The sequence below is a fragment of the Petromyzon marinus genome, chromosome 52 (genome assembly GCF_048934315.1).
Source record: "Petromyzon marinus isolate PM22_M1 ecotype Great Lakes invasive population chromosome 52, UKy_Petmar_22M1.pri1.0, whole genome shotgun sequence".
NCBI classification, from domain to species: Eukaryota; Metazoa; Chordata; class Hyperoartia; order Petromyzontiformes; family Petromyzontidae; genus Petromyzon; species Petromyzon marinus.
This window is the reverse complement of record NC_133718.1, coordinates 2,968,321-2,982,467: the sequence shown is the minus strand read 5'-3', so window position 1 is coordinate 2,982,467 and position 14,147 is coordinate 2,968,321. Positions and strand designations below refer to the sequence as shown.

At 51.8% G+C, this 14,147-nt stretch overlaps 1 protein-coding gene across 5 annotated transcripts in view; it reads right to left on the bottom strand.

Moving 5' to 3' along the window:
- The window catches only part of LOC116953529 (rho guanine nucleotide exchange factor 18-like), a 166,045-nt gene that overhangs the window by 66,071 nt on the left and 85,827 nt on the right, over positions 1 to 14,147 (bottom strand). For all 5 annotated transcript variants that reach the window (XM_032973801.2, XM_032973802.2, XM_032973806.2 and 2 more), the window contains 8 exons: positions 12,419 to 12,564; positions 11,724 to 12,223; positions 9,184 to 9,448; positions 8,531 to 8,627; positions 6,629 to 6,671; positions 6,058 to 6,117; positions 5,197 to 5,317; positions 919 to 1,054 (listed from right to left, as the gene is read on the bottom strand). In XM_032973801.2, coding sequence (XP_032829692.1) covers positions 919 to 1,054; positions 5,197 to 5,317; positions 6,058 to 6,117; positions 6,629 to 6,671; positions 8,531 to 8,627; positions 9,184 to 9,448; positions 11,724 to 12,223; positions 12,419 to 12,564 — 1,368 coding nt within the window. The remainder of the gene's footprint in view (positions 1 to 918; positions 1,055 to 5,196; positions 5,318 to 6,057; positions 6,118 to 6,628; positions 6,672 to 8,530; positions 8,628 to 9,183; positions 9,449 to 11,723; positions 12,224 to 12,418; positions 12,565 to 14,147) is intronic.

Below are 14,147 nucleotides of genomic sequence, written 5' to 3'. Positions count from 1 at the left end.
AAATTATGTAAGAAGATATTTTTATGTTGTATGTGGACGGGACGTATAGACGTTGGGAATAATGTTATCTGCTTAGGTACAAAAAAAAATTGCATGGCTACTCCCCCACAGCCAGGTGCACTACCGCCCTCTGCCGTCTGCAGCTTGTATTTTTGCAGTGCATGGACAGAGGCCTTTTTCAATCCACTGCTGGATGAGAGGGCTTTCCGCCCCCATGCCTCAAGAGTCGTGGGGTTTATTTGACCATACTTCACCATACTCATAAGTACGGTAAAGACGGGGCTTGGGGGCGGAAGCATAGACCTTGTGGCATAGTAGAGTACAATTTATATTGTTGCACTGCCCTCTGCTGGAATGCATACAGCAGCAGCAACCTTGCAATAAATGGCCAACGGCCATACGGACTTGCACCGCGGGTGCGCTCTTTCTAAATGTCGATTCGTATCTAGTCGCATCGATTTTGTCCTTCTATTTACGGGATTTCACCCGAGAAAGGCCGAGTCTCGTTACTTTCACACGAGGGTCCTTGCAAGTCTTTTTTTTTGTTTTGCTGCAGTAGGGGGGGCCGATGCTGCTGCTGCGCAATCCCAATTGAGCAACTTTCCAGGTGATTTGTCAGCACGCGGATCTTATTGGTCGATATCAGTTACATTGTGTGTGCATGTGTATTTTCATCGACAGAAATCGTAAAACCTGGAAGATACCCATTGCTGAACTAGGGGGAAACCATGAAAAGAACACTCCACACAAAGAGAATATACAAACGCTCCACACAGAGGCGCCCCGAGCTGGGAATCGAATCCAGTTGACATGCCCCAGGTGGTCTGTGTGTTCTGCAGAGCATACCCGCAGAGGGCAACCACAGAGCGTACCACAGAGCGTGCCGGGGGCACGTGCCGTGCGTGCGTGGTGACTTACTGAGACACTGCAAGGCGTCCCGTGCTCCCAGCGCCTTCCCGCAGTGCGAGCAGTGCGTGGGGCTGGAGAAGGTGGCCGAGGCGAAGCGATGAGCCCCACCCTGCGGTGGCTTCTCCTTGCCCTCCTTGGTCTTGGACTGCGGTAACAGCGGAGGAAGAAACGTGAAGACCAGAGAGAGTTATTATAGCGAGCAAGAGAATGAGTTATTGGGCAGAGAACGATCCAACCCACCCCACCGAAACGTCCACCCCCCCCCCCCCCAACTCAACCCCAGCGACACGACCGTCCACAGTTGCGGGCTCAGAGTTGGATTCGACAGTCGATGATTTCTGGTCTCGCTCGGCTCAACGCCGGCGTTGCAGTCAGTGTCATTCGTTACGCTGCAAGGGCTCAGATGGACCGCCTGGTAACGCTGAGCAGCGGCGGAACTACCGAACCACCACGATCCCACACCAGCAACTTGATGGCACCACGGTGGCTAGGAGATGTTAACTACCTCGCCTGGTGTACAGGAGACCGTGGCTTCGATCCAGACCCCCGAAGCATGCATATTTGCAGTATGCATGTTCTCCCCGCAGTCACGTGGAATTATTTCCGGGTCTCCCGGTTTGTCCCTCCACATTTGGAAACGTGCACTGAAAGTATTTGGCTGGTTTCTATTTCCACATGATGATAAGCCACTTAACTGAGTTAACATTTGTGAAAGCCAGGTCGCTTATGAAAAACAGCTATACGGGATCAGTGGGCCTAACATGGTAAAATAAAAACATGTTTTTCGTTTTTTTTGTTAGACTGCAATGGTTCGCAGGATGAGGTTTGATTCTACAAATCGATTGATTTTTTTTTGCCTCATTTGTCTTGTTTGCTGCTCGGTTCTTTTCTCACCCATAAGGCTTCAGCGTTGGAAAAGGTAGAATAATTTCACAACCCCACCACAAAAAACTCGATTTCACGTAACAATTTAAGATGTACGTTTTAAACAATGAAGCGACATGGGTAACCCTATTCTTGGTTCTTTCGGTAAAGTCACGTAGAAGGTCTCATTAAGAGGCTGTCTTTCTGACAGCTCTGCTTCGTCACCTGAGGACGGCTGCTTGCGTTGTGGCCGAAACGTCGTGAGAATTTTATTATATGTTTTATTTTTATTATTGTATTATTTCCCTTCTACGTGACTTTACCGAAAGAACCAAGAATATGAATCCCTGCAGTCAAGAAAGCTTTAAATCGAAATGGGTAACCCTATTAATATTCTTGGGTAACCTTTCGTAGAATCACCGAGTTGCTTTTATTTGGCGCATAGCACGTCAACCGATTATAAGTGTAAGCCAGACAGAACACGATTTGTCCCACCAGTTTTTTTCTATATATATAAAAAAAGGTTATGTACGGGCAGTGTCGGATGCACTTGGGCAAACCGCCCCCACCCCCGCCTCTACTGGACATCTGTGAAAAAGAGCTTCATAGCTCGTCAGATTCCAACCTCTGGTCTAAACCAAGAGACTGACTCTGAATCGATTTTTCCATCCACGCTGGGATGGTAGTGAAGCTGCTTTCAGTGTCGTCCATTTCCCCATGCACTGACTTGTTCCACGTACAGTGAGGGAAAAATGTATTTGATCCCCTGCTGATTTTATACGTTTGCCCACTGACAAAGAAATGATCAGTCTATAATTTTAATGGTAGGTTTATTTGAACAGTGAGAGACAGAATAACAACAAAAACATCCAGAAAAACGCATGTCAAAAATGTAATGAATTGATTTGCATTTAAATGAGGGAAATAAGTATTTGACCCCTCTGCAAACATGACTTAGTACTTGGTGGCAAAACCCTTGTTGGCAATCACAGAGGTCAGACGTTTCTTGTAGTTGGCCACCAGGTTTGCACACATCTCAAGAGGGAATTTGTCCCACTCCTTTTTGCAGATCTTCTCCAAGTCATTAAGGTTTCGAGGCTGATGTTTGGCAACTCGAACCTTCAGCTCCCTCCACGGATTTTATATGGGATTAAGGTCTGGAGACTGGCTAGGCCACTAGACCTTAATGTGCTTCTTCTTGAGCCACTCCTTTGTTGCTTTGGCTGTGTGTTTTGGGTCATTGTCATGCTGGAATACCCATCCACGACCCATTTTCAATGCCCCGGCTGAGGGAAGGAGGTTCTCACCCAAGATTTGACGGTACATGGCCCCATCCATCGTCCCTTTGATGCGGTGAAGTTGTCCTGTCCCCTTAGCAGAAAAACACCCCCAAAGCATAATGTTTCCACCTCCATGTTTGACGGTGGGGATGGTGTTCTTGGGGTCATAGGCAGCATTCCTCCTCCTCCAAACACGGCGAGTTGAGTTGATGCCAAAGAGCTCCATTTTGGTCTCATCTGACCACAACACTTTCACCCAGTTGTCCTCTGAATCATTCAGATGTTTATTGGCAAACTTCAGATGGGCATGTGCATGTGCTTTCTTGAGCAGGGGGACCTTGCGGGTGCTGCAGGATTTCAGTCCTTCACGGCGTAGTGTGTTACCAATTGTTTTCTTGGTGACTATGGTCCCAGCTGCCTTGAGATCATTGACAAGATCCCCGTGTAGTTCTGGGCTGATTCCTCACCGTTCTCATGATCACTGCAACTCCACGAGGTGAGATCTTGCATGGAGCCCCAGGCCGAGGGAGATTGACAGTTCTTTTGTGTTTCTTCCATTTGCGAATAATCACACCAACTGTTGTCACCTTCTCACCAAGCTGCTTGGCAATGGTCTTGTAACCCATTCCAGCCTTGTGTAGGTCTACAATCTTGTCCCTGACATCCTCGGAGAGCTCTTTGGTCTTGGCCATGGTGGAAAGTTTGGAATCTGATTGATTGATTGCTTCTGTGGACAGGTGTCTTTTATACAGGTAACAAGCTGAGATTAGGAACACTCCCTTTAAGAGTGTGCTCCTAATCTCAGCTCGTTACCTGTATAAAAGACACCTGGGAGCCAGACATCTTTCTGATTGAGAGGGGGTCAAATACTTATTTCCCTCATAAAAATGCAAATCAATGCATATCATTTTTGACATGCGTTTTTCTAGATTTTGTTGTTGTTATTCTGTCTCTCACTGTTCAAATAAACCTACCATTAAAATAACAGACTGATCATTTCTTTGTCAGTGGGCAAACGTACAAAATCAGCAGGGGATCAAATACTTTTTTCCCTCACTGCATAACCTCTTTGTTTTGATTGACGATCGGATTCCTTTGGGCTGTGTCAACGGTGGCCACTACGACACCGAGCCCCACAATGCACCGTGGCGGATCTCAACCGGCTCCAGCGATCCACCGCCGGAAAGCGATGACCAACAATCACCCGGACGGATCTCACCCCGTAAATCACGACAGCATAGGCGTACAGTGCTCGCGGCCATCTACTGGTAGACGTTGCCGTTATTTAGATCAGGGTTCTGCAACCAAAATAACAGGAACACTAAACAAAATTCGAAGTCGGTAAAAAAAAAAACCCTCAATATTTCAAGAGCCGCAATGCATGTGGTGAATACGAGACGGCGAGTCCTTAATAAATAATGTCACGAAACAGTCCTGAAAGAGCCACACCTGTCAACCCGTACAGTTTACTCGTATTCTTGTACAGGGAAATTGAGTTTTCAGGCCCACACGGGGGTAACAGCTGTTTCGATAAGGGCAAAACCATTGTTTTGTCTATTTGTTTGTGTTTCTCCCTTGCGATGGGACTTTGTAGGATGAACGTTGAGATTTATAAGGACACGGGGTTACCAATAGGGTCTGAATTGGTCTGTAGTAATAAGGTAGGCCACTGATAAGGCGTTGACAGGTATGAAGAGCCGCATGCGGTTCTGCAACCGCAGGTTTCCAACCCCCGGATTTAGATGAATAAATTCTTCAATCTAGATTTGAAGCTTTCGTGACTGCAGGGATCCATGCTCTTTGGTTCTTTCGGTAAAGTGACGTAGTTAGAAATAAAATAAGTAAAACAAATCACGACGTTTCGGGAGCAACACAAGCGTCCATCATCAGGTGGGACAACCTCTTGCCACGGCAGCTCTCTCGCCCACTTCGGCAATGCATTCTTCGTTGGAGACTTATATTTGCCATCATTCGGAATGAGAATTGATGTCTGTTTATGCCGTGGTGTTCTGATTTGTACTTTTATCCGGCGGCGGAAACAACTCAAGACCCGACGACGGACGGCCAATCGGGAACGCTGTCTGCAAGGTGCGGGGGGGGGCAATCCTTAACGCAGCAGTGGATAGAGCCCGGCCAAGCCCACCTTGTTGCGGTTCTTTGTGCTGGTCATGCGGTTCTTGAGGAAGCTGAACGTTCGTGCCACCCGGGTTCCGGCCTTCTCCCCGTCCGGCTTGCTCGGGGAGACCACTCCCGGATCCTCCGTCCTGGACGCCGCACAGCAATCATCAGTGAGCACGGAATGCTGTGGAGGCCTTAGCTCCAGTAGTGGGAGTCACAAAGCGACGCAATACATCATCATCACCACCATCATCATTAGTAGTATTGTCATTTTACTGATTCGGCGATTGCAAGTGGCGTCAGAATAATATGACGAGATAATCGTAAAAGAGGCACCCGACTGTAACCTCTTCTCGCAATCAGACGGCGTCGAACACGTGACACACAGCCTGACACAAGGCCTGATACAAGGCCTGGTACAAGGCCTGGTTACAAGGCCTGGTACAAAGCCTAGCACGCGGCCTGGCACGCGGCCTGGTACAATGCCTGGTACACGGCCTGGCACGCGGCCTGGTACAAGGCCTGGTACAAGGCCTGGTACAAGGCCTGGTACAGGCCTGGCACAAGGCCTGGCACGCGGCCTGGCACGCGGCCTGGCACAATGCCTGGTACAATGCCTGGTACACGGCCTGGCACAAGGCCTGGTACAAAGCCTGGTACAAAGCCTGGTACACGGCCTGGCACAAGGCCTGGCACACGGCTTGGCACAAGGCCTGGTACAATGCCTGGTACAAGGCCTGGTACAATGCCTGGTACAAGGCCTGGTACAAGGCCTGGTACAAGGCCTGATACAAGGCCTGGGACAAGACCTGGCACACGGCCTGGCACACGGCCTGGCACACGGCCCAGCACGTGGCCTTGTGGGGGGCCCCAATGCGGTTCTTACTGCGGCATGACGACCGACGAGAGGCTCATGTTGGACGGAAGAGTGGCCGACTGCGTCCGCCTGGGAAGAGACATGGGCAACAGATGCACCTTGAGAAACAGTTGAACAAACCTCTTACCAATCCATACCAAAGCGGGGTAACGTCCTCTAAAAACTGGATTATTATTACGTTTTTTGGTGGGATATTTCCAATTTTATTCTGATTGTGCGTTGGTGAGACGTGATTGGCCGAAGCATCCACATGGATCTCGCGCACGGCAGTGCATCCCTCCGTGCTAGACAATGGCCCCCGGAAGCAGACATTACGGAGCTATCTCTGAGATCCCTTTGTGTGTTGGCGGCAGCATTTAGCCACACGCTCTGCAACTGAGAATAATGTTCGTTGCATGACAATCAAACCAATATTTTCTATTTGTTGTTTACACGAACCATGGAGAAATGTAAATACCTCACACAATACAGAGAACTCTATAGGGAAAAATACTCATCAGCTACAATGCACAGAGGTTATTCGAGGAGCGTGCATATTTTTAGCGACAGCAAAGCCGAGCTGAGATGGAGGCGAACGTACCATTCGGGTGATGGGACATACGACACGCTGCGCGACCTTGACTCTGAAAATACGACCACACAATCGCGCGCGTGATTAGCAATGCGCAGTTACGCTTTCACATCGTCGTCGTCATCACCATCGTCATCATCATCGTCGCTGCAAGCACCACCATCAACATCATCATTCTTGTGGAAGAGATCAAATAATGAGGATGCACGTGTATGCATGTAGGAGCGGTGGCGCAATAGTTAGTGCGGTGCGCTATGAACCCCGGGGCCACAAGCTCGATTCCTGCTCACGGCCAACACCAGTATCGATTATCTGAGCCGGTCCTGGGCCTCCCCTAGGTTGACTCAGCCTAAAATGAGTACCTGGTGCGGTGTGTAAACATCGCCACTGGGGAGACAAAAGCGGCCGGGCTTGGTGCTGGCCACCCACCCCCTCGTGCGCCGTGCCGGCCTTCATAGGTGCTGCTACTCGCTAACGGCACTTGCCCCAGCAGTTTGCTAAGGCTATCCTGGGAATCTTTATCGTTTGACCAATGTGTGTACACGGGTATATCAGCGTGCGCATGCGCGAGCGTGCCGGGTGTACGGAAACGACCCTGGCCGGAGCGCTTGCGGCGACGCGACAGCGCTGTCCCGTGGGCGCCGCACTAACTCACCTCGACGGGGCGGGGGGGGGGGCGTACGCGCCATTGCCCCGTTTACTTTACGACGGCAGCGAGCGACTGCTCGCCGTGATTTACAAACGGACGCGGAAAGAGTGAGTCAGCCCAGCCACCAGCTGCGCAGGTGGCTCTCGGCAAGGCTGGGCCGACGGCGGTCCGAGTGGTAGCATACGCTTGCGTGTACGTTGAACTTCTTTCGCGCTGTACGTGGCCAAACCGCGGCCGATCGGAGGTGCAGGAAACACAACCCGACGGTGGCGCGTTTACGTGGTCACCGGTGAACGGACTGAGACCGTCAAGCCGGTTTTTTTTTTTTTTTACCAGGCCAACACGGCCGCTTTTGCTGAAACTGCTTCGTCGTTCAGCCGACGGCGACGCGGCCCAGCGGAAGCGCGTTCCACTACTCGTTGGCAGAGGTTCGCGGTTCGAACCTGGCAGGCGCCTGTGGTCAATACTGCGGGCTAATGCTAATCCAAATGTTCGCCGTGAAACGATCGCGTGTGTCTCGCGATGTCGTTTGAGTAAGAGTGGCGGGCGTTGCCGCGAGCCGTCGTCACTGTCCAAACTCGAGAAACTTGAAAACTTTGTCCCGTAAATGTACTTCATTGGGAAACGGACGGCAATCGTCGGCCACCGCTGAGACAACGAGGCAGGACTCTTCTGAAAAGGTCTTGAGACTCAGTGAGGCTTTCCCTAGGTAAATAAGGATAATAATATTAATAAAACATCGTGACCACTTTCGGCAGGGGATTCAAAAAGATTTGCTTCCTAGTGTGGATAAAAAAAATCTACGATGAGCCATTGGTGGAAATTCCACATTCCTATGGTTGGGACCAGTCCTATTTACTTCTTATTTTGTCATTGCTATGGACAGCGCGCACGTGTGTAAAGTGCACACAGTCATCATCCTTCACAGAGGAAGCTTAATTATCGGTTTTCAAGACCGTAACCCAGGTGTTTTTGGGTAAAGTAAAGAGACTCAAGAGAAGACACACGCGGGCTATGTGAGAGCGATTTTGGTAAACACCGTGTGGGGGCATGACCCTGGGAATTGTTGAATGTCCAACGATATATTATTTAAATTTTTTATGGCAGATGCATCACATGACCACTAGATGGCAGAGGCGTCACATGGCCAAAGACGGCGGTGGCCCTTGCCCGACTGCAATTTAGAAGTGCAGTGGAGACGCGCGATCCCCAATCCCTTCCGTTAAAGACATTCCAAGCTGGTAACGAGGCAAAACACTCACTAGTAATGAAGGGCTCGTGGTCCGGGAGGTGTGGCATCATCGCCGACTTCCTGTAGGGCATTGGGCCCAAACCCAGCGCTCTGGCCTCCTCGCCGTCCTGCGGACCGCGAGACGGGGTGGGAGCGGCAATCCCAAGGCAGGGTCAGCGGAGCGACCTTAAGTGGCCGATTGTCCTGTTTAGACTTATTTCTTTTATCCCCAGGTCAATCTCGACAGTGGTGTTATCGCCGCGAGACAAAGAATCTCGGGAAGGCCGGTGCACCAACCAACCATGTTCGAGGACGGCTCGGCAGAAGCAGATTGCACAGAACTACCTCCGAGTTCCACGCCACACGAGGGGGGCGACAGCTTTCCCCTCCATGTTTGCCACCGACGGTGCTCGTCGCACAACAGTGAAATCAGCATTGTGCATTTACAATAATTTCCACTATTACATGAGTGGGGCGTCTGTAAATGGATGACCCTGTGTGTGTGTGTGTGTATACCTACATATCTTGAAAATAAATTTGAAATATGCTGTAATTATGCAGCTATTCTGGAAGTTATGTTTACCACTTAAAGGTCAAAGAAGGATGAGGAGGGGGGACGGAGGAGGGGAGATGGAGGTGAGAGGGGCTAGGAGGGGGGTAGAGGAAGGGGGGGGTGACACTTGCCGGTGAGAGGTCGTGGTGCTCGTGGAGAATCCCGAATGGAGGCGAAAGCCCCTCTAACGTTTGAGGGCGTTCCCCAACGGTGCCTCCCACTTTTGCCAAACGTCGTTTTCTTTCCACCTCCTCCTCCTCCTCCTCCACCACATCGTCCTCCCCCTCTTCTCCATGTTCCTCAGCCACCACCGTGGACATACGTGCACCCTCTTCCTCCACCTCCTGCGCCTCCTCCTCCCCCTCGCTGTGACTGTCGAGCTCATCTACGCTGGCGCTGCTCTCGAGAAAAGCACGCGGCACACGGTCGCTCCGTCAGCTACCACCACCACCACCACCATCACAACGGCCACCGCCACCACCACCACCACCACCACGACCATCACAACGGCCACCGCCACCACCACCACCACCATCACGACCATCACAACGGCCACCGCCACCACGACCACCACCACGACCACCACCACCACGACCACCACCACCACGGCCACCACCACCAGGGCCACCACCACCATAGCCACCACCACGACCACCACCACGACCATCATAACAGCCACCACGACCACCACGACCACCACCATGACCACCACCAATATGACCACCACCACCACGACCACCACAGTGACCACCACCACCACCACGACCCATCACCACAACCACCACGACCATCACCATAACCATCACCACAACCACCACGACCATCACCATAACCATCACCACAACCACCACCACCACCGTAAAAGTCACCGTGTCATTGAAAAAACACTATCAGTGCAGTAGGATTCACAATGCAACAGCAGCAATAACTATAAAATCAAGACAGGTTGAAGATACAATCAACACACGTAACCGCACTGAATTGGCAGATTGTTTTTTTTTCTCCAAAAAACATCTCACATATTTTATCAACCCAATTTTGTCCTCATTTGTTGGGCGTCGCAAATCCTGGGAGCAAACAGCAGCATCGCCACCTTGCAAAGGAGAAGAGCCCCTGCAAGCTGACGTCAGTGAACTACCCCTCGAGTCACTTCAGAGGGCCTCTCGTCCACACACTTGGGGGCACACGCGAGGTTTTATTTTATTTGCCCCCGCAAACGGCGTTAATTTGCATGTCCATTAAAACCCAACGTTTTACGCTCCCAGAAGCTGAAATTCATGCCATGTTAAGTGGAAAAACCAGGTTTCAAATGTTGGGTGCGCCTTGAGACCATCAACTCGCTGCCCTTCCCGGTTTAATGACGGGCAGCGGCTGAAACCCCAGATTCCAACCCAGGCTCTGGGCGACGGTGGCCCAGTATCTCAGCCTCCTGAGCCCACCCCCGACCCACCCCTCTCCGAATCTCTCCGATTCCTCTCCACTGCAATTGCTTCAATTCCTGCCCCCTCCGTCCTGGCTCACCGCCTGGCCCCCTTCTCACCCCCTTTGTCGCCCCCCTCCAGTCTCTAAAGAACAAGGTCCCCCCCCCCCCCCCGGGGCAAGTGCTGTTCACGAGTGGCACCTATGAAGGCGGCCAGGGTACACGAGAGGGTTTGGTGGCCAACACCAATCCGCCCGGCCGCCTTTGTCTCCCCAGCGGCGATGTTTTTACACACTGCACCAGGTACTCATTTGAGGCTGAGTCGACCTAGGGGGAGGCCCAGAACCGTTTGAGACAAGGCCGTAGCCATGGAGTCAAGATTGGGGGGGACCAAATCTTCCAGGGTGTCTGGATGTCCCAACCCAGAAGAATATCTCAATTTGAAAACTAATTTCCCGTCTAAAATATTTAAAAATTCCCGAACGCATGGGATGAACCTTAAAATATTTTTTTTACAATAACGTCTAATAGTGTATTGTATTACATTGCTCTGTTTTTACTTTTTTACCATTTCTTGTTTCATTGTATGTAATGGCAGAGATTAGGGATTAATAAAGTACAACCATAACCACAATCATATAAACATAAATCTATGCATTGATTTATATGAAGACAAGTCCAGATATTGTGGCCAAGGTTTAGCAAATTGTTGTTTTTATTATTTTTTATAGCAATATATTGGGGGGGACATTTTGAGCATATTTTAATATTGGGGGGGGGGGGGATGTGTCCCCCCACAAAATATATTATAATTACGGCTTTGGTTTGAGATAATCGTCACTGGTGTTGGTGGCCATGAGCGGGAATCGAACTCGGGTTGCTGGGTTACGTAGCACGGCGTGCTAACCGCTACACTACCGCTCCCCACAAACGCAAACTCGCGCGCACACGCATGCACACACACAAAGACAAAGACCCCCCCCCCATACGGTCTATCAAGCGTGTCAATGAGCACCTATTACTGCCAGCAACGGTAAACGACTAAGCGGCGTGGTCAGGGACCGCACCGGGCTGTCTTCGCCTCCCCCGGTGCCAATGCTTCCAAAGGCCGAACCTAATCTGAACCGGCCCTGGGCCCCTTCAATATAATCGGTGTTGTCCGCGAGCGGGAACCGAACTCGGTGTCGCCGGGTTGCGTAGCGCGGCACCCCGGCGGCCGCGCCGTAGGGCCCCCCCCCCCGGTGGCCTCACCTGCGTCTCTTGGACTCGACCACCGCGCGCTTCTTGGCCGGCTCCCAGCTGTGGCGCCGTCCCGGCGAGATCGAGCGCATCGACATCCGCAGGCGCGACAACCGGAGCGCCGCGTTCCCGAACCCGTTCGCGTCGCAGCCGCCCTCTTCGTCGTCGTCGTCGTCGTCTTCGTCGTCTTCGTCGTCGTCTCCGTCGTCGTCGTTTTCGTCGTCTGCGGCGACGGCGGCGGCATCGTCGTCGCCGCCTCCGGTCGCCCCCCTCGAGCCCGCGGCTCGGTCCGCCCGGCGCCGCGACTCGCCGCCGCCATCGTCGCCCGCTCGGTCGTCCCCGTCGGGTGGCTCGTCGTCGGGGCTTCCCATCGCCGTCACCGCGAGCATCCGTGGCGGGCGATGCGCGTCGGTGGATGACGAGGTGGTGGCGCCCGGGACGAGGTGGAGGCGGTGGTGGTGGTGCTGAATGCAATCGTCGTTCTCCTCGTCCTCTTCCTCGTCCTCCTCATCCTGCGGAGACGACAAGAGGATTGGGGTGATTGCAAACACGACCGTGAATTGCCCTCGCGGCGTGCTCGACAAAGCGTGGTCAAGCACTCCGTCGCCAGCGGCGAAAGTTTAACACCTCAACTTCATTTTGTGTAAGCACAAATCAAAGAGGCCACGCGTGGCGAGCGTCCGCGGGCATCGAGCGTCCACGCGTACCTGCTCCATGGCCAACTTGTTGATGTAAATCTCCTCGCCTCGCCGGATCCCTTCTGAGCACCGCATCCCCGCCGAGCCGGCCTCGGGCGGAAAGGCCACGGAGGACGAGCCCATCATCATGGCCAGCCCCGACGGCCTTCGAGGACCTGGGCAGGGCCAAACAAACGCATCCCTGGTTCACGCGGGGGCCAACTCCTCGCAGCAGACAAGTGGCCAGATGTCATAAATACCGTGCGAGAAGACTCAGTATTACACGCAGCTCCGATTAGCAGCGATTGCTACGTACGGTGCACAAGAAGTTCAACGTACATACATACACACAGCGCACTGAAACAGGCGCTCCTTAAAGCGCACTGGGAATTAGGCCTCGGCAAGGTAAGGTAAGAGGTAAAAACAACGAGCCTACCTTTACCCTACCTTTTACCCTTGCCCCATACAAATGACCCGATTACAGGGTAATTACTGGGGTACTAATACACTTGATAAAGGTTTATAACAGGTAAATGCTAGGTAGAGCGCTTTATTCATCTATAGAATACTCCCGATGATTCAAATTTTAAATTGAGGCCACGGACTGCGCCACGGAGCTTTTAGCGAGCGGTAAACAAGGTGTTTACGGTAAACAAGGTGTTTACGGTAAACAAGGTGTTTACGTTTTGATTTAAAGCTTTCGTGACTGCAGTAATTCATATTCTTAGTTCGTTCGGTAAAGTCACGTTGAAGGGAAACAACAAAATAATAAAATATATATAAAACAATAAAAAATTCTCACGACGTTTCGACCATAACACAAACCAACACACCTGAAGACGACCGTTTGAGTTATGGTCGAAACGTCGTGAGAATTTTTATTGTTTTATATATATTTTATTATTTTGTTGTTTCCCTTCAACGTGACTTTACCGAAAGAACTAAGAATAAGGTGTTTACGGTAAACAAGGTGTTTACGGTAAACAAGGTGTGTACCGTAAACAAGGTGTGTACCAGGCAATACTTTGCACTACCTTTACCCTACCGGGTAATTCTTCCGCGCTACCGTTACCCTACCCTTTACCTTCACCCTTGGCATGTCGACACCTTTACCTTTACCCTTTTACCCGGTAAAAAAAAGGGGTAAATTACCTTACCTTGCCGAGGCCTACTGGGACTCAGGTCGCACTGGGGGCCACTCTAAAGCTCCTCGAGAGGAGTACACCGGCACAGGATCATTACCGGGAGACCTGGATTCACACCTCGTCCTAGAAAGCCGCCAGACGGGGTGGCGAGAATCGCTCTTGAAAACGCCGTTGGCAAGGGAAACGGGAAAAAAATGCCCCAGGGCCAGCGACAATCTTGCCGAGTTTAGCAATGGCCGGGGGCCCCAATACCGTGAGACCAACCCGGAGCCCGTCACCACGAGCTCCGGGTTTCAAGTCGCCCGCGTTCGTCCGTCGCCTTCCTTGGCTCGTGCCAAGACGGCGGCAAACCGGACGGCCGGAGGCGAACGATTCCAAAAGACGTCACACGGACCAGCGGGGGAGGCCTCGACTTTGCCAAACGCTCGCGAAGGTTTTACGCGACGAAGGCATTTGTACTTTTACCTCTTTTGTCTAAGGCTACGTTTTCTCGCTCTCTCTCGGCCACGAGCTTTGTACTTAGCACACCGGGCCCCTTCAGCATCGCCGCTGGCAACCCCCAGCGCCGCCCCCACCGCCACCCCCACCGCCACCGGCACCGGCCTCTTTACGAG